At 37.0% G+C, this 21261-nt stretch overlaps 1 protein-coding gene across 2 annotated transcripts in view; it reads left to right on the top strand.

Annotated features, from left to right (window-relative positions):
* Nucleotides 1-21261, top strand: part of Dpyd (dihydropyrimidine dehydrogenase) — a 1202971-nt gene that overhangs the window by 673356 nt on the left and 508354 nt on the right. For both annotated transcript variants that reach the window (XM_045137960.1, XM_045137961.1), the window contains one exon: nt 2452-2636. In XM_045137960.1, coding sequence (XP_044993895.1) covers nt 2452-2636 — 185 coding nt within the window. The remainder of the gene's footprint in view (nt 1-2451; nt 2637-21261) is intronic.

The following is a 21261-nucleotide window of genomic DNA, read 5'->3' as shown; positions in this document are numbered from 1 at the left end:
CAATTTTTGTGAGCTCTGAATCTTTTAAAATATAAATGCCTCCTCTCTTTAATAACAGAAAAAAAAAAATTATGAACTTAAAATTGAATGCAGTACCTTGAAAGAGGCCCTTAGAAGCACGGGACCCGACTTTAAACCCCAATATTGTCCCACTATATATGTGTTTCACTCCAACAGGTAACGTAAGCAATCAAAATAACTAACACATATGACATAACCTCCATGTTGCTCAAGCCTGGGGTGAAATTTGTGCCCAACTTTTAAGAATGCTCCTGTCAAAAATGAGTTAGATATACAAAGAGCTCTGACTTCCTGGGAAAATCAATTTGAATTCTTTCCCATTTAAGAGCTGTTTTTATTTTAGATCTCTATTTGGGCCAAAATTCTATCAAATTTCTAGACAAATGAGATCCTTTCTTGTAGGAGATAATTATTTAGCAGTCCTGGCTTATATATACAAAACTTAACTGTGCCATCCAGTTATGCTCTACTGTAGCTGCCACTATTAAAATAGGTCGAATCAATGAGTTATATTCACTATTGACTTTCTTGCAACTCAAATAACTGTCAACAGATGGTAGTGATGATCTGCTATGCAATGGGGAACAATGATAAAGGTCTCTTTCCATGTGACCTTTAAAGACATTAGAAAAGTCTCAAAATGCCATTCTGCATTGAATATAATTACATGAATATTTAATTTTACTCTTGATGAAAGGTGAAATAGCATAAGAAATACAAATAGCAGAAGATTTTTAAATTAAAACTCCGAGTCTGATAGCTTCTGCTCAAGTACTCATGCGTTCAAACATCAATCCAGCCTAGTGTCTTCTAAAACGCACATTCCATGTGAGGTGCTGGAGAGCAGCAGCAAGCCCAGAGCACGCTGCTCTTCTCACGGGCCCCAAGAGGCAAGGCTCACTTTTATTGTGTCTGTTTATTTTTCTTTTTTCTGTTTTGCTGAGAAAAATGTAAGGTTAGGGTATTAGGATAACACTCTTGTTTACATTTGGTTACTTTACGCTTGGTTCATTAGTATATTGAATTAAATTACTATTCCAAAACCTATGCACTACTCCTTTAATATTTTTGTTTTGATTTAAAGAATAGAACAACTCCTTTTGTCTGTGCTAAGATGTTGTACTTAAAATTCATAACATGAAACCCAGAGAGCACATTCAACCTTCAACCCTGCATGCTTTGCTCTGCCGCAGGGCCTTCTTTGTCATTCTTCATTCCTATTTTTGGCCAATCTTTCTACTTATGATTTGTTGAAATTTTCTTTATACGTGTTCTTTATTATTTAATAGGTTTATTTATTTATTTGTTAGCAGGGTGGGGGGAGAAGGGTGTTCCAGGGCCTTTTGTTGCTACAAATGAATCCCAGATGCATGGGCCACAGATGTATCTGCCTATATCACATTGAAGAGCACTTCTGGTTTTGTTTTTGTTTCTTAAAAATATTTTTATTTGTTTATTTGCCAGAGAGAGAAAGAGAAAGATCATGTGCATACCAGGGCCTTTATTCATTACATATAAACTCCAGACACATATACCACTTTGTGTATCTGACTTTACATGGGTACTGGAGAATCTAAACCAGGCCAACAGGCTTTCCAAACAAGAACCTTTACCACTGAGCCATGACCTTAGCCCTAGGTATTATTCTTAAAAGAACTCAATTCTCCTGTTTTCCATGATACTATTAGATTCCTGGTCACAGGATATATTTTGCAAATAATTATAAAACTATTTATAGAGATTTTCTACAAAGAACCAATAGTAATATTATAGTTACTGACTTTTCTAAAATAGAATCAAAATCACTGGCTCAATGTGACCTGAGTCCATTAAAGAACTCAACAAAATAATAATGGCAAATAACAGATGAACATGTAGAAAGCTTTACAAGGTGTCTTATTGTGAAAGGAAGAGTCAGGGTTGACTGTAATCCCCAATGGAACTATATGAATTATGTCTGATTCTCAGTAGAGAGACTGTGATAATATAGACAGTAACAAATGTCTGGGTAAATATATTTTAGGAAATTCAGTTTTCATGTATTTAAAAGGTGGTGCATTCCTTTCCCATAGATCCAATTCCTCCTAGATATATAAACCAGACAGGAAATATTGCAAAAAGCTTGTTTATTTCTGTATGTGAGGTATATTTCAAGTAGTTTAAGTCAGTATATTTGAATGTGTTAACACCAGTATTTTTTATTAATTTTTAATTTATTTATATTCAAAAACACAGGGAAAGAGAAGGACTATATGGACCTCCAGCCATTGAAAATGAACTCCAAAAATGTGTGCCACATTGTGTATTTGGCTTTATGTGGGTAGTAGGGCTGTCAGGTTTTGTAAGAAAGTTCTTTTATAATTATAATTTTTATATTATTGTCACATGATACAAATAAGTCATTGCTGTCGTCTCTTACCTTTTTTTCAGTAAAAGAAGCCTTGCATCCCATAAAATTTAACAGATGGGGTCTCCCTGAAGTCGATCCAGAAACTATGCAAACCAGTGAACCATGGGTGTTTGCAGGTGGTGACATTGTGGGTATGGCCAACACTACAGTGGAATCTGTCAACGACGGAAAGCAGGCTTCCTGGTACATCCACAAATATATACAGGTAAGAACTGCCACCAATTTATAGATAGATATAGATGATCGATAGATAGATGATGGATGATAGATAGATACATAGGTAGATAGATAGATAGATGATAGATAGATACATAGATAGATAGATAGATAGATAGATAGATAGATAGACAGACAGACAGATGATAGATAGCTAGACAGATGATAGCAGAGAGAAGGGAAGAAAGAAGAATGGCCATGCCTGGTCCTTTGGCCACTACAAGCCAACTCTAGGTGCAGCACCTTATGCATCTGGCTTTAATGTGGAAATGAATTCTGATGAGCAGGCTTTACAAGCAAGTCTCTTTAACTGCTGAGTCATCTTTATAACCCTTATTTACTACTATTTTTGTTTTGAGATACAGTTGCGTTCTAACACAGGTTGACCTACAACTCACTCTGTAGTCCTAGGCTGGCCTTAAAATGGTACTTTTACTTCTGCCTCCAGAGTACTGGGATTAAAGGTATGAGCAACCATACCTGGTTCTCATTTAATATTTTGATAAGTACATTTTTACTGCTGACAGTCATCTGTATGAACAGTCTTATAAAATGTCTAATTATATGTAAAATATGTCCATACATATGTACTTGGATATAATACTTATTTATTTTAATACATTTATTTATTTATTTATTTATTTATTTATTGCAAGCACAGAGAGGAGACAGACAGAGAGAATGGGTGTCCAGGGCCTCCAGCCACTGCAAATGAATTTCAGATGCATGTGCCATTTTGTGCATCTGGCTTTACGTGGGTTCTGGGAAGGCAAACCCAGGTCATTAGCCTTTGCAGACAAGCACCTTAACAGGTGAACAATCTCCCCAGCCCAGATATAATATTTATAATACAGATAGGGTTGTAAATTTAGATAGTTGAAAGTTCATTATGCATTACTAGTTGTAAATGCCTATGAAGTTAATTGCCTTTATGTGTTCAAAGGATTTTTCAGTGGCTTCCATACAGGTCCAACATTTTCAAGTTACAAAATGTGATAGATTGAATGGATGCCCCCAAATAGGCTCAGGAGTTTATTAAAGCTTGTAACTTAGACCTCCATCCCTTGCTGGAGTGCTATTAGGGGCAGATCCTGGGGTCCAGCGTTAAGGTTTTACTGGGGGTGGTTCTAAATTCAAACATAAAGAATGCAGAGTGTTTGAGCCCTACCTGGGGGTTACTGAAGTGCACTTGCTTATGGTGCTGGTGATGGTCTTTCTGTTGGCATGGACCTGTAAAAGGGGACCAGCTTCTTCTGCCATTGTGGAACTTCCCCTTGATCTGTAAGCATCAACAAATCCTGTTCCTCCCATAAACTGTGCCTAGTTTGGAAGTTCACCCCAAAAATGTGAAGCAGACTACAACAGGTGATATGACAAGAGACAGACTTTCTATTTACAGTGATCCTACACAGTCCAGAAAACTGTGTGACCTGTCCATTTGTACCAGATGAGGTCCTATCCATTTCCAAATTTGGAAGCCCAAAATGAAGAGAAAACAAATAGTTGAAGAGTTTCATCTCAGTTACAAATTTTTTAACTCCTTCATGATAGTATGAACAGCTTCATGGTAACATGGTAAAACATTAGGTAGAGTGCCTACATGGTTTTGGTTAAGTTCTAAAATAGCGCTCAGGCATACTTTTTTGAATAAATGTTCTGTTTCCTTGCTTCTCTACTATTCTTTTCAGATTTCTTCTTCTACATAGACTGCTGCTGATTGTCTTTGTTCATACTCTTCCTGAAAGACCCACCAGCTTCTCTTATTTGGGATACTTCTTTGGGATACCCCAACCATGTTCATAAAAGGCACTTTTTCTTGAATGTTTCTCTGAATTGTTTCTTTTTGACTATGGCCCTTTACTGTATTTAGTTTTCCTGCTACTATTTGTGCAACTTAGGCAGGACCACTTGTTGGACCTGGACAGGGTGGGATGTGTATGGCTTTAATATTGTTTGTGTGATGGTTTCCAAGTTTGATTTGTCTAACTCTTCATCATCATCCTGGGCATGTTTGAATAGTGGAACCTGAGATGTTGAGGCTAGGTCATAGTGTGGTGTCTTAGAAATGTCGGACTTCAACGAATGCAAATAGTATGGATTTTACAGTGAGTCAGAGTTATGATTCAGGAAGCAGTCAAGGATATGACAATTCTTAAACATGATCTGAAAATCAGTTATAAATCAAAAGGGAATAGGACCAGGAAAGGAAAACAGAAGGCAATTTTAGCAGACAGACTCCTGGGGACTCAAGGAATCAATAGCTTGGTGCATGGTCAGGTTGAAGTCATTGCAGTGATAGAAAGACATCAGCTCAGTGCTTTTACAAGTCTCCTGGCCTTAGGAACACACAGAATGAGAAACTAAAGATAGCTCCCAGCACAAACCATCTCTGGGTAGACTCCTTCCCCCTTTTTCTGTTATACTATATTTTTATTTTCTCATGCTTCCATTAATTATGGAGCACATTCAACTTTCCCAATCCTTCCCCCCTCATAACTTCCTCAAAAGAACACTCTCTCTTCACACATGTGCCCACTCTGCCTTTCAGATTCAATAGACATGTTCATGTGGATATCCCACATCCACTACAAAATCACTGCTTTTAAACCTCAAATGCCTGTCCATGTCCCATCTCCACTACTTAATATTTGTGATGTTCATGTTCAAACACCTTGACTTAGTGTTCTTTAGAAACTGAATCACTTGAATAACAAATTTTCTCAATATTTTCTGAATTTGGAAAACATAAAGCTGATGTGTTCTTATTTTACTGAATAACGGCATTGAAACAAACAACCAAGCATGTGGAACTGGAAATATACATACACACACATATAATATGTTAATATATATTATTATAGATATATAATTTTGGAAAACCAGTAAGAAAGGGCACATTTTCAAGTATCAAAGAGTGCTTTTCAAGTACAATGAAAAGATATATATTAGTATATATGAGTATCCACATTTATCTCATTATTGAACTATTGTGTATAACCATATTTATAAGCTACTTAATTTTTTTCTTTTTTTATATATATCTAGTTCATGCTATATCTGTAAACACTCTTTAATATACTTACTTTAATTTCCTTGTCTTTGTGGGGAGTCACAACTTTTGGTTAACTAGACATCTCACTGAGCACTCTGTTAGTTTCCTGAAGGAATGGAGAGTGAAATCCAAGAATAAAAGAAGAATATTCTGGTTGGAAGAATGAAGCACTGTAAAAGTGTGAATTCAATTCAGGATTGAGAGTGGTGAGGAGGAGAACCTTATGAGATTTGAAAAGGAGTCATGGGAGAATGGATTTTTTTCCCTAAGGATTTAATTCAATTTATACACTCAGATTACATTACATAAAGAATACATAAATATATCTTATGATTGTGCTTCATATTATTGTAAAGGAAATTGTTCCTATATATTTTAAAAACATTATTGTACAAATATATGTGTACAGTATAATAATTTTACATATGGACATAATGTATACTGATCAATTTCAAATAGTTTATATGACAAGCTTCTACTATTAACATATTTTTAAAATATTCTGTTTATTTATTCATTTATTTATTTGAGAGAGAGAGAGAGTGAATGGGTATGCCACTGCATCCAGCCACTGCAAAGAAACTCTAGATGAATGTGCCACAATGTACATCTGACTTTACATGGGTACTGGGGAATCAAACTCAGGCCCTTAGGCTTTGACAGCATGGCATTTCGCCATGTGTACTATATGTACACAATAGTCAAAGGTCTTTCCTATTTCTATCCTCTGAGCACTTTTGAGCTTCTTTCTTTGTTACATACTTTGTTATGATTTATTGTCCCTTCACTATGCTTTGGGTACTAGAACTTATGACTTGTAGTTAACTTCTCTCACTTCTTCCCAGCCTCTACAAATTACTGTTGTACTACAAATCAAATTTTAAAAATACTAAATGATTCTGTATAGTGCTTTTCTTTTAATTTCATAACTATCTTTTCACTTTCCAGAACCAAGCAAATGAATAATCATTGTACTTAACTTCCACTTACTTGAGGGAAAAAAAAAAAATCTTTAGAATGACAAAGAGAAACATTCAGTGTTTAAAAATGCATGCTCTGGGAATGACAATGTTTGAAATACTAAAAGTTTCATACTCATTAAGAGTTTCAGATTTTCTGAAGGATTCAGATTTTTCAAATTAAGTGCAGAGTTACTTTTGCAAAGGGAGTTAAAATATTTTATCTATTTATTTATTTATTTAATTTGAAAGAGAAACAGAGAGAGAGAATGAACATGGGCACTCCAGGGCCTCCAGCCACTGCAGACAAACTCCAGACACATGCACCACGTTGTGCATCTGGCTTATGTGGATCCTGGAGAATAGAACCTGGGTCCTTAGGTTTTACAGTCAAGGGCCTTAGCAGTTAAGCCATCCCTCCAGCTCTTACATGGAGCTTAAGTGGAAGGCAGGCAGTTTTTCTTTAAACAGAAGCAACATCCTCCCATCCTGCCAGGGAGCTGGATGCAAAGTTCTTAGGACTCCAAAGGATAATAAGGAAGATGAAGGCAACTATGGGATCTTTCTTTTTTCACTGTCATTATGGAGTTCTGATCTCCAGGAACTCTCAAAGTTTTCTTTCTTCCCTACCAAATCCAATGTCCCTATATATAAGGGGGAAGTTCCAATCAAAACAGCTTCTCTAAGACCCTCTCCCTAAACTGCTGAGCAGTCAGGACAATCAGGTTCAACAGCCAGGGAATTTGAAGGAGTGCTTCACTGCTCCTAGGAACTATGGGGTTCGCAACAGAAGACAGGGCTCGGGACAACACAGAGGGGCTGGAGTCACCAGGGCAAAGGCCATGAACTACAGCAAGTTTGAATGACAGCAGCCACCCTGAGGAACTTTCCCTGCCAGTTAAGAGCTCACTGTTTTACTTCTGTACCCATCTGTGCTCCCTCCCATTTCCCTACACTTGCTTGCTCCAGAAGTTTCTGGTTCCTGTTAATGCTAATGTAGCTTAGAAGTTTAACACACCAGCAATGAAAATAACTCAGGGTGACACCAAACGGTCAATAAAAAGACAAAAACTTACCATAATTAAGGCGGAAGGCATTTGAGAGCATAGAGCTTACTCAGCCCACCAATGTAAATAAATGAATTCTTTACCTCTCTGAGTGACACATGGATTTCTTGCTGACTTGGACCCAGATTTTTCTGAAATCACCACCCTACAGCCAGTCATTCTTCCAGAATAGAAGACTGAGCCAAACATCTTCTTTTGAAACTTGCCAGTGGCTACTTCTTGCACTCAGCATAACAGTCGAAAGTCTCTAGCAAGTGCTGGTAATTGTAATGTTCCCCAACACACCAAGATTCCCCCTGCTTCTGGACCTTACTTTCTATCCCATGGCCTGCGCCCAACATGACTCCCCATTTCTGCTCTGCTTCCTCTTGAAGGCAGTCTGCAGCATCACCTTTCTTAGGTGTTCTTGATTGAAACCTGCTTATTAGTCAATCTGTTCACAACCTCATGACCATGCTCATTTATTGATATATCCTCAAAGGAAGAATGCAGCCATGTGTTAAGCAGGAAGAATACATAGAGCAGCAGAGTTCATTTTAAATTAGTTTAAATAGAGTTAAAATTAATAGGCTTATGAAAGGATAAACTAATTTGAACTATACACGGTGTTTTTGTGCAAATATATTCACTAAGAAAAACTTTTAAACATTCAAAGTACATCCATGAATAAGGTTTGTAACACTTTGAATTTATATTTCACTTTAGTTTTGGTATAACTGTAGCACTACAAAGTATATTTAAAAATGATTTCCTACGTGTATTTGTAGCATGAAAACATTGCAATCGGATATATGTATATGTATGTATATATACACATATAAATAATTTCCTTGCAATATTTTTCAAATAAATATTTAAAGACATCCTTGTTGCAATGTTAATGGTTCCCATAGCTGTCTGAAGAGAACTTCACTTAAATTTCCTTAATTTGCTCAATTATCACTTATTGAGTACCAGCTGCTAGACCTAATTTTTGACATTGGGAGGATACCAAAGTGAGTAAATGAGGAGAGGTAGAATGTGCTGGTTATACATTTGTGCTCTGAATTTAAGCATACTTAAGACCCAGTTCTAACTGACCTCCACAAAGTTATACCATTCCACTTGGGAATGATCTCTTCAGGAGTAAATAAATGATTTACTAATAAGTAAGTAATGATAATTAGACTGGCTATATTATCGGGTTATAGAAAAGATTATTTGAACGAATTTATGGAAAACTCTTAGGACTGCCTGCTTTACATATATTTGTTGTTTGTATTATTGTTGTAGGTTACTAGAGAAAATTTCCTTTAGATTGCTAAATTGATATTAGAAAAAACATACAATTTTCATAAAAATTTTAAAATAGAAATCTAAAGGCTAGACTCTTCATATGTGAAGATTGAAATGGGCTATTATAAATAATTATAAAGGCAGGCTGGAGAGATTGCTCAGTGGTTAAGGCACTTGTCTGCAAAACATAACTACCTGGGTTTAACTGCCCAGTACCCAGATAAAACCAAATGCAAAAAGTGGCATATATGCTTCTGAGGTTTGCTTGCAGCAGCCAGAGGTCCTGGCATGCCCATTCTCTCTCTCTTCCAGGTGTGGCGGCTCATGTCTTTAATCCCAGCACTTGGGAGGGTGGCAGAGGTAGGAGGATCACTGTGATTTTGAGGCCAGCCTGAAACTAATAGTGAATTCCAGGTCAGCCTTGGCTACAGGGAGACCCTACCTCAAAAATAAAATAATTAAATAAAAGCATTTTATTTAGCTGTTTATTTTTTTCAGCCATATATGTCATCTGTCTATGGAAAAAATGCATAGAGGATTCATTCATTCATCCAATAAAAATATATATTCTAAAGAGCAAAGATATGAAGATTTTATAGATATATATAGTATAATCACAAGGTTATAATAGGTTTTTATAAGTGAATTAAAACATAAAGTTTGCCATGAAAGTTAAAGTCTAGCTGGGCGTGGTGGCACAGGCCTTTAGTATCAGCACTCAAGAGGCACGTGTAAGAGGACCACTGTTAGTTAGAGGCCAGCCTGGGATGACAGAATGAGTTACAGATCAGCCTGGACTAGAGTGAGGCTCCACCTTGAAAAGAAAATGAAGCAAAACTAAACAAGATGTTAAAGTCTAGTGAGGAAATCAGTTTTGTAAATAGAAGTCCAATATGGGCTGGAAAGATTGCTTAGTGATTAAGGCACTTTCCTGCAAAGCCAAAGGATCCAGGTTCGATTTCCCATGACCCACAGAAGTCAGATGCACAAGGTGGAACATGCATCTGGAGTTTGCAGTGACTAGGAAGCCCTGGAGTGCCCATTCTCTCTCTCCTGCGCCTCTTAAAAAAATTATGTGTGTGTGTCTCTCTGTGTGTGTACACTAACATAATGTGAACAAGATAATTAAAAATATGAAGGGTGGGGTGGAGAGCTTGCCTAGCAGTTAAGGCTTTTGCCTGCAAAGCCATTAAGGCTTTTGCCTGCAAAGCCAAAGGATCCAAGTTCAATTCTCCAGGACCCACATAAGCCAGATGCACAAGGGGGTATATGTGTCTGGAGTTCATTTGCGGTGGCTGGAGGCCCACCTATCTCTCTCTCTCTTTCTGTCTCTCAAATAAATAAATAAATAAATAAATAAAATATATTTAACGAATATAAACATGAAGGTTAAGGTGGTTTCTATCTGGATATGGGTATCAAGATGTGGAGGCAACAAGGGCTATAAAACTATGATGCCAACATAGAAAGAGACTTAAGAGTTAAGACAATCCCTGGTCATTAGCATTGCTGGGACTTAGAAGAGGCTGCCGAATATACCCCACACACAGTTCTAGCCATCTGAAAATTCCAGAGCTCCTCTCACCAGGCAGTAGAACCTGTAACCTTGAAGTACCCTTTTACAGGCACAGAAGTGTCTTTCTGGGCTATCACCCAGAGTCACCCAAGACTCGCCTACTTGTTCTGTAAATCTTGCCTCTCTGCTACAGTGCTTTGGGAAGTCTTCAGAAGTTACAATGTGGACTAGTGCAGGCTCTGAGTATAGAACATATGTACAGGAAATGTGAAGAAAAATCAGTCATTAACCTGGGGCTACTGTAGTATGAAAACATTTGGCTTATCATTTTATTTTTGAAGTGTAGAATGTGGGAGAAATGGTTTACATATGCACGTGATCATGTCATAGCTACTGTTAATGTGCATGCGAAAAAAACTTGACACTATCAATATCTCCCTCCTTCTCTCCTTTAGAGTCATTATGTTAGAATAAAAAAATTACTCCTATTGGGGCTGGAGCAATGGCTTAGTGGTTAAAGCATTTGCCCACGAAGCCAAAGGACCCAAGTTCGATTCCCCAGGACACATGTAAACCAGATGCACAAGGGGCACATGCATCTGGAGTTCATTTGCAGTGGCTAGAGACCCTGGCATGCCCATTCTCTCCTGCCTACCTCTCTTCTCTTTCTCTCCTCTCTCTCTCTCCTTACAGATAAATAAAAGTTAAAAAATAATCATTTCAAAAAAATTACTCCTCTTTAAATATGTACTAAATATAATATCTGTTGAAATGTGTTAATCTCATGATGGAAAGGTTCTTTATTTCTTTTTTACCATTGAAATTTTCAAGATGATGAAATATATTATTCAAAATAACTATTTACCTTTCTTTAATTACTTGTACTGATAAGTGAACCAAAACTCCCTCTAAATTGTTAGCTGTGAAGTGAGGGTATGGAGAACTTTTTGTACACTATAATAAAACAGTTCTGAGTATTAAGAATAATGCTGACAGTACTCAAAAAATTAACTGAAAATTGTGACTAAATTTAAAATATTGGGCTTGAGAGATGACTTAGCAGTTAAATTGCTTATCTTTGAAGCCTATGAACCCAGATTTGATTTTCTTGTACCCCTGTAAGCCAGATACACACTGTGGCACACACTTCTGGAGTTAGTTTGCAGTGGCTAGAGGCCCTAGTATACCCGTTCTCTCTCTATATATATATATCTTTCTGCCTCTCTTTCTCTCCCTCTCTCTCTTTCTCGAATAAATGCATGAATAAACTTTAAAAAGATCATAAATTTTGAAAGTTATTTGTATGTTTTACTGGAATACTTCTAATGAACTTATTTAACTAGTGCATTTTATATGTGTGTGTGTGTGTGTGTGTGTGTGTGTGTTTAAAGATGGATTAATAAGAGTTCTAGAGTTCTATACTAGAACCATTCTTTTCAATTGTATATAGAGATCATGTTTTGAATTGGGTAAAGTTTGCCAAACCTATCTCAAACCTTGTATTATTGACCTACTTTTCTGTTGCTCGTTTTTTTTTTTCTTTTCTTCTCTCTCTATCTTTCTCTCTCTCTCTCTCTCTCTCTCTCTCTCTGTGTGTGTGTGTGTGTGTGTGTGTGTGTGTATTCTGGTTTGATTGAGGCACAAAAGAAGCACTAGTTGTTGAGGGAACCAAGTATCCCAGGGGATTGGTAATGAGACACAGAGCCTTTAACCTCCTAGTCACTAGTTCAAGTCTGCCCCAGGTCAAGAGTGACAGAAAGTCATTACCATTTGAGAGCAGTTCAATAAGCCATGTGAAAAGAATGTGTGATTTCAGTACCTTACAGAGTCAAAGTCATATGCTTGGCCTACTAGAGAGGGAGAACCCAAAGATAGCTGTGGTTTTAGCTTGAAGATCCATGTTTATTGTCATGTTAGTCTCATTTCCATGTAATAGATAAACAAGATAAACAAGTTTTAAGCTTATGTTGGTTTGTGATTTGGGTCAGTGACATACAGAACGGCATGCATGTGACAGTGCACAGGAATCAATGTTGCTTATGAGGAATACAATTTAGTATTAATAAATTGACACAAATAGTTATTATGGACTGAAGAGTTGTCTCAGTGGTGAAGGTGCTTGCCTGCAAAGCATAATGACATGGGTTTGATTCCCCAGTACCCATGTAAAGTTAGAACTGGAATTTCTTTGCAGCAGCTGAAGGCATGGCATGCCCATTCTCTCTGTCTGTGCCCTTCTCTCTATTATCTCTCTCTTCTTGCAAATAAATAAAATTTGTTTTAATGATTACATTTTCAGATGCAAATTTAATTCAGAATTGAAAGTTACACCATTCAGATAGACTGCTACTTCCAGGCCCTCAGACAGTACATGTTTTTATTTTCAATTGTTTCATTTTTGTTTTTATCATTATCACTGCTTATCATTACTTTTCAAACATATGACTGAACTTTTTTTTTCTGGTTCCTCTTTTATTTTTAATTTTTATTTTTTAAATTTTTATTACCAAATTCCATGATTATAAAAAAATATCCCATGGTAAATCCCTCCCCCCCCAAACTTTCCCCTTTGAAGTTCCATTCTCCATCATATTACCTCCCCATCACAATCAATGTTCTTACATATATACAATATCAACCTATTAAGTACACTCCTCCCTTCCTTTCTCTGCCCTTTATGTCTCCTTTTTAACTTACTGGCCTCTGCTACTAAGTATTTTCATTCTCACGCAGAAGCCCAATCATCTGTAGCTAAGATCCACATATGAGGGAAAACATGTGGCACTTGGCTTTCTGAGCCTGGGTTACCTCACTTAGTATAATACTTTCCAGGTCCATCCATTTTTCTGCAAATTTCATAACTTCATTTTTCGTTACTGCTGAGTAGAACTCCATTGTATAAATGTGCCACATTTTCATTATCCACTCATCAGTTGAAGGACATCTAGGCTGGTTCCATTTCCCAGCTATTATAAATTGAGCAGCAATAAACATGGTTGAGCATGTACTTCTAAGGAAATGAGATGAGTCCTTTGGATATATGCCTAGGAGAGCTATAGCTGGGTCATATGGTAGATCAATCTCTAGCTGTTTTAGGAACCTCCACACTGATTTCCACAATGGCTGGACCAGATTGCATTCCCACCAGCAGTATAGAATGGTTCCTTTTTTTTCCACATCCCCGCCAACATTTATGATCATTTGTTTTCATGATGGTGGCCAATCTGACAGGAGTGAGATGGAATCTCAATGTAGTTTTAATCTGCATTTCCCTGATGGCTAGTGACGTAGAACATTTTTTTAGATGCTTATATGCCATTCTTATTTCTTCCTTTGAGAATGATCTATTTAGCTCCATAGCCCAATTTTTGATTGGCTTGTTTGATTCCTTATTATTTAACTTTTGGAGTTCTTTGTATATCCTAGATATTAATCCTCTATCAGATATATAACTGGCAAAGATTTTTTCCCATTCTGTAGGTTGCCTCTTTTCTTTTTTCACTGTGTCCTTTGCAGAGCAAAATCTTTGTAATTTCATCAGGTCCCAGTGATTATCCTGTGGTTTAATTGCCTGAGCAACTGGGGCTGTATTCAGAAAGTCTTTGCCAAGACCAATATGTTGAAGGGTTTCCCCTACTTTTTCCTCTAGCAGTTTCAGAGTTTTAGGTCTGATGTTAAGGTCTTTAATCCATTTGGACTTAATTCTTGTGCATGGCGAGAGAGAAGAATCTATTTTCATCCTTCTGCAGATATATATCCAGTTTTCCCAACACCATTTGCTGAAGAGGCTGTCTTTTCTCCAATGAGTATTTTTGGCACTTTTATCGAATATCAGGTGGCTATAGCTACTTGGGCTTACATCTGGGTCCTCTATTCGGTTCCACTGATCTACATGTCTGTTTTTGTGCCAGTACCATGCTGTTTTTGTTACTATGGCTCTGTAGTATAGGTTAAAATCAGGTATGGTGATACCACCAGCTTCATTTTTGTTGCTCAGTATTATTTTAGATATTCGAGGTATTTTGTGATTCCAAATGAATTTTTAGATTCTTTTTTCTATTTCCTTGAAGAAAGCCTTTGGAATTTTGATAGGTATTGCAAAATGTATAGATTGCTTTAGGTAAGATTGCCATTTTCACAATATTGATTCTTCCAATCCAGGAACAAGGGATGTTTCTCCACTTTCTAGTGTCTTCTGCAATTTCTCGCTTGAGTGTTTTAAAGTTCTCATTGTAGAGATTCTTTACTTCCTTGGTTAGGTTTATTCCAAGGTACTTTATTTATTTATTTATTTATTTGATGCAATTGTGAATGGGAGTGATTCTCTGATTTCATCCTCTGTGTGTTTGTTAGCATATATGAAGGCTACTGATTTCTGTGTATTTATTTTGTATTCCGCTACATGGCTGCAGGTTTTTATCAACTCTAACAGTTTTCTAGTAGAGATTTTAGGGTCCTTTATGTATAGAATCATGTCATCTGCAAATAATGATAACTTTATCTCTTCCTTTCCAATTTGTATCCCTTTTATGTTTGTCTCTTGCCTTATTGCTATGGCTAAGACTTCCAGCACTATATTAAATAAAAGTGGGGACAGTGGACACCCTTGTCTTGTTCCTGATTTTAGTGGAAAAGCTTCCAATTTTTCCCCATTTAGTAATATGTTGACTGTAGGCTTGTCATAAATAGCTTTTATTATATTGAGATATGTTCCTTCTATTCCCAGTCTCTGTAGGACTTTTATCATGAAGGGATGTTGGATTTTGTCAAATGCTTTCTCTGCATCCAATGAGATGATCATGTGATTTTTGTCCTTCAACCCATTTATATGTTGTATTACAATTATAGATTTGCATATATTGGACCATCCCTGCATCTCTGGGATAAAGCCTACTTGGTCAGGGTGAATGATCTTTTTGATATACTCTTGTATTCTGTTTGCCAATATTTTGTTGAGAATATTTGCATCTATGATCATGAGAGAGATTGGTCTGTAATTTTCTTTTTTTGTTCTATCTTTGCCTGGTTTTAGTATCAGGGTGATGCTGGCCTCATAGAAGGAGTTTGGTAGAATTCCTTCTTCTTCTATTTCCTGGAAAAGCTTAAGAAGCAATGGTGTTAGCTCTTCTTTAAAGGTCTGGTAAAATTCAGCAGTGAATCCATCTGGGTCTGGGCTTTTTTTAGTTGGGAGATTATTGATAACTGTTCGGATCTCCATGTTTGTTATAGGTCTATTTAAGTGATTAATCTCATTTTGATTTAATTTAGGTAGGTCATATAGATCAAGGAAATCATCCATTTCTTTCAGATTTTCATACTTTGTGGAGTATATGTTTTTATAGTATGTCCCTCTGATTTTTTGAATTTCTCTGGAATCTGTTGTGATGTTACCTTGTTCATCTCTGATTTTATTAATTTGTGTCTCTTCTCTCTTTCTTTTGTTCAGATTTGCTAAGGGTTTTTCAATGTTGTTTATCCTTTCAAAGAACCAACTGTTTGTTTCATTAATTCTTGGATTGTTTTTTTTTTTTGTTTGTTTTGTTTCTCTTTCATTAATTTCTGCCCTAATCTTTATTATTTCTTCCCACCTACTGATTTTTGGTTTGCCTTGTTCTTCTTTTTCCAAGGCTTTAAGGTGAAGCATTAGGTCATTTACTTGTGACCTTTCTAATTTCTTAATATATGCAATTAAGGCTATAAATTTACCTCTTAGAAGTGCCCTTCATTGTGTCCCAGAGATTTTAATATGTTGTGTTCTCATTATCATTTGACTCTATAAATTTCTTGATTTCCTTCTTGATTTCTTCATTGACCCATCATTCATCATTTAGTAGTGTATTGTTTAGTTTCCATGATTTTGTGTATGCTCTATAGCCTTTCTTGCTACTGATTTCTAGTTTAATTCCATTGTGGTCAGATAGAATGCAAGGAATTATTTCAGTTTTCCTGAATTTGTTAAGATTTGCTTTGTGTCCTAATATATGGTCTATTTTAGAGAATGTTCCATATGCTGCTAAAAAGAATGTATATTCTGCTGCATTTGGATGAAATGTCCTGTATATATCTTTTAGGTCCATTCCTTTTATGACCTCATTTAGTCCAGATGCTTCTTTGTTTATTTTTTCCTGGGATGACCTGTCAATTGATGACAGTGGGGTGTTAAAGTCACCCACTACCACTGTGTTTGGTGTTATCTGTGACCTTAGTTCTAATAGTGTTTGTTTGATGAATTTGGGAGCCCTCATGTTAGGTGCATATATGTTTAGGATTGTAATGTCCTCCTGTTGGAGTGTGCCCTTAATCAATATAAAGTGACCTTCCTTATCTTTCTTGACTAACGTTGGACTGAAGTCTACCTTGTCAGATATTAGGATAGCACCCCCTGATTTTTCTCTAGGCCCATTTGCTTGAAACACCGTCTTCCAACCTTTCACCCTAAGATAATGTCTATCATTTGTAGAAAGGTGATTTTCTTGGAGACAACAAATTGTAGGATCCTGCTTTTTAACCCAGTCTGCAAACCTATTTCTTTTCATTGGGGCATTGAGGCCATTGATATTAAGAGATATTATTGAAAGGTGTGTATTTATGTTTGCCTTTTTTTTTTTTTTTTTTTTTTTTTTGTGGTTCCGGTTCTACCTGTGCTCTCTTGAGTTAACTAGTATTTGAGTATTGCTTGTTTTTTCTAGGTTCCTTATATGTGTTCTTTTCCTTTTCTTCAGCATGGAGGATTCTATTAAGTATTTTCTGTAGAGCTGGTTTTGTCTTCAAATACTCCTTTAACCTGCTTCTGTCATGGAATGTCCTTATTTCTCCATCTATTTGAATGGATAACTTTGCAGGATAAAGTAACCTTGGTTGACAGTTGTTATCTTTCAGAACTTGGAATATATCATTCCAAGCCCTTCTGGCTTTAAAAGTTTGTGTTGAATAATCTGCTGTAATCCTGATGGGCTTGCCTTTCTCTCTAACTGCTTTCAATGTTTTTTCTTTGGTGTGTGTGTGTGGAAGTTTGATTATAATATGGAAGGGGAGTTTCTTTCCAGGTTTTGTCTGGCTGGGGTTCTAAAGGCTTCCTGTATCTGCATTTGCACGTCTTTCCCAATTTGGGGGAAATTTTCTTCTATGATTTTGTTGAAGATGCCTACTATGCCTTTGAAGTGTAATTCTTCTCCTTTTACTATGCCCTGAATTCTTATATTTGATCTTTTCATAGTGTCCCGAATATCTTGAAATTCCCACTCATATTTTTCTATAAGTTTGTCTTTCTCTTTGTTGGACTGTATTAGATATGCCACCTGGTCTTGTAGCTTAGATATTTTGTCCTCTCCTTCATCCATTCTACTGGTGAGATTTTCTTCAGAGGTTTTTATTTCATTAACTGTGTTCTTCATTGCTAGTAATTCTGACTGGTTTTTCTTTATTATTTCTATTTCCTTATTTATGTCTTGTATTGCCTTCTTTATTTCATGAAATTGGTGACCTGCATCTTCTTTGATTCCTTTGATTTCCTCTTTAAGTTCCTCTTTGACTCCTTTGATTTGTTCTCTGACTTCTTTGGACATAATTACAATCATTCTTTTGAAATCTTTCTCCGCCATTTCCTCTAACTTGTTCTCACTGGAGGTCATTTCTGATGCATTAATACTTATAGGTGGATTTATATCGTCTTGCTTTTTAGTGTTTCTTGTTTTATAAAGTATATATTTTTGCATCTTGGATTAAGTTAATGCTTGGATTTTCTAGCTAGCTGGGTATTCTTAGCTGTATCAATTGTTTTGATGTTATATATTTTCAGGGTAGGAGCTTAAGTTGTTAGGTGTGGCTCTTAAGACTCTCAGAGTATCTACAAAGGTTCTTCTAGGGGTTAAGTTTCTCTGCTATGGGAGTATTCAAGTAGGCTGAGTGGAATAAAATATAGGTAGATTCTAAAATTTAACTAAACTCTGTACACATTCAATCAAAAACAGCCCCAAGTATGTATGCCAGAGTAGTTATTATAACAACCAATTCCTCTATCAACAAAGAGGTTAAGATTTCTGGCCTGTTGAGGGATCCAAGTCAGCTTGTGATGATGTGAGACCATTCTCTGATATAATCCCAGTTACCTTGGATGATTTTTGTCTCAGTCAAGCTGCTTTCTGGTCGTTGGGCTGCTGTTCTGATTTCTGGAGCTGGGCACTGGCTTTTCCTGTGGGGCAAACTGAGCCTGGCAACTGTGGCCCTGCAGATCAGCAACCCTGCTGCTAGAACTGCCGCTGCTAAAGCTGCCTCTGCTGGGTCTGTCAGCAGCTGAAGCTGCTGCTGCTGGGCCCACTATTGTTGCTGCCTCTGCTGCTGCTGCTGCTGTAGCTGCCACTTCTGGAGCCAGTGCTGCTGCTGAAGCTGCTCCTACTGGGTCTGCTGCTGCTGCTGCTACTGGGTCTGCTGCTGCTGGGGCCGCTGTTACTGGTGCTGGTGCCGCTGATGTTGCTACCAGACTCTGCTCCTGCTTGGGTCCCACTGTCAGCTCAAGTTGGTGTGGCCATGTCCCGGGACCACTGCTCTGTTCGCTGGAGCTGGGCTCAGGCAGTGGGGAAGGGGAGGGAGCCGCAGCTGCTCAGGTTCTCTCACTACTCCACGTGTTCTTCTACCTTGTGATCTGCTCCTCCGTTGCTCACTGCTGCTCTCCCTTCATGTTTCCTGAGTTGCGGAGAGCACTGTTGTGAGTGCAGGCTCCCGCACCTGGCTTTTCCTATGACTGGAGCTGAGCCTGGTGGCTTTCTGGTGTGCCGCCACTGCCACAGTTGGTGGAGCTGCCGGGGCCGCTTTTGACGGCCTGTGCGGGCTCTGGATGCTCTGGATCTCTCCTACTTCTCTGCTGCCGCTTCTATTTCCTATACACCTCACTTTTTAGTAAAAGTGTGTATTTTGCTGAGTTTTTTTGGTCTTTTTTCCCCCCAGGCTGCTTTGGCGTGGTACCTATGCCGCCATCTTAACCGAGTGGCCATGACTGAACTTCTAAGAAAGCCTCTTCACTTTTCTCAGTCTTTCACTTGAGAAATATTTAATTAACAAACAAGAACAGACAATTAAGATGACAGTTTGAAGGTACAGAATTTGAAAATTGAATGCAGTGCAAAAAGACCAATAAAAAATCTTTCCCTTTTTCCATTTTTCCATCTTTTGTCTGAGACTCTGTAAAGACATTTGTCTTTTTAGCTTTTAGCTCTTCAACAATGAAAATATTAAAACTTTTTGATTTGGGGGTCTCTTTAAAGGGAATTAGACATGTTTATATCTGAAAAGTTTATAAGGTACCAGTATTTTAAAACCAACAGCATATTTATAAGTTTGTTGAACATCGAGCTCATTATTTTTCACAAGGAATCTACAATAATGTCTAGTGAGAATTTTAAAACTATGATAATAATATTCATTATTAAGAACCTAAAAATTAGTAATTGCACCTCATTTTTAAAAATTCTGCTATGGAAAAAAATGAAAATGTACTGAAAAAAATATGATAGCCAGGGATTTGAGAAAACAAGCTTCCAAGAGCTTATCTATGTCCAAGTCTCTGTTACTGAGAAGATTTCCAACTTGAAATCAAATGGATTTATCATTATCATTGCTTAAAATGTAACTTTAATCCCATATCTTCAAAGGCATTTTTTGCCCTAACTTATACAAGTGGTATTTATAATATCTGAGAAAATATGTTTGAAAATTAGAAATTTAAATTACACAAGCTTAATATTAGAGTATTTCCGTTACCCTTTGCAGGTTTTGAGGCAGCTTATTCGACCTTACAGTCTCACCAGGAAGCTAATGGGAAAGCCTTCCAGCAATCTTCACAGGAAAGTTTGCAAATGTCAAGTGTCATCTTTCCAGCTGTTAGATGAATGGGTAGCCAAGAGGCATTTATTTGGGTGTGCAGCCCCAGTGATGCAGGAGAAAAGGCTATAATTTGGTGGTTAGTTTACCAGCATTGGTAGAGCTGCAAATCTCCTGGTCAGGCAAAGGACTTTATTTTTTGGTTTAATGATTGACAGCTGATGTCCGTGTTTTAGTGCTGAAAGAATGAAAATGCCTTAACCAAAGGCATCATCGATGTGTCATCCTAATTTTTTAAACCTCTACTTTTTCAGATAAAAGCAGTCTTATCAACAGAGCAGCCTTCTTCTCTAAGCCCTTTCCAACTGAGAAGAGGCAAGGCTTCTCAAATGACAGCTGTATTAGAAATCTCGAGATGTATTGAAAAATTGTCCTTCCATTTTAGATTTATTGCAGGGTCTTTAATTCTTATGTTAAGAGAAGATTGATATAAATCATTGGCCACTGTCATGTTGGAAAACAATGAATATCAATAAAAAGACAATTTTAAATCATAACAGATTCTGTTTGAGGTTGTGATAGCCTTCAAAAAAGAATATTGAACTATGTCATGGCTAAATGTTGTTTCCATATCAAGTTTTCCACCTTGTCAGAATCATACTGGTGAGATGATTTCAGTCAGGTCTCACTGCAAACTGTGATTTTCTACTTAACTAGTATTAGGAATTCATGGGATAGCATATTTATTCCTTTCAGTTGCATCTAGTTAAGTTAAATTTGTTGACATAGATTGAAAAATGAGGTCCACTTTACCTGTGTGTAAGTAAACATGCAATAAACCCAATATAACTGCCTATACAGCTTAGCCGTTTTGGTGCATTCAGTATAATTTGTAGCGTGTTCCCTATCTAATATTATTAAACAGTTAT

The sequence above is a fragment of the Jaculus jaculus genome, chromosome 19, assembly GCF_020740685.1.
Source record: "Jaculus jaculus isolate mJacJac1 chromosome 19, mJacJac1.mat.Y.cur, whole genome shotgun sequence".
Classification (NCBI taxonomy): domain Eukaryota; kingdom Metazoa; phylum Chordata; class Mammalia; order Rodentia; family Dipodidae; genus Jaculus; species Jaculus jaculus.
The sequence above is the reverse complement of the archived record's forward strand: the minus strand, read 5'-3'. Positions and strand labels throughout refer to the sequence as shown.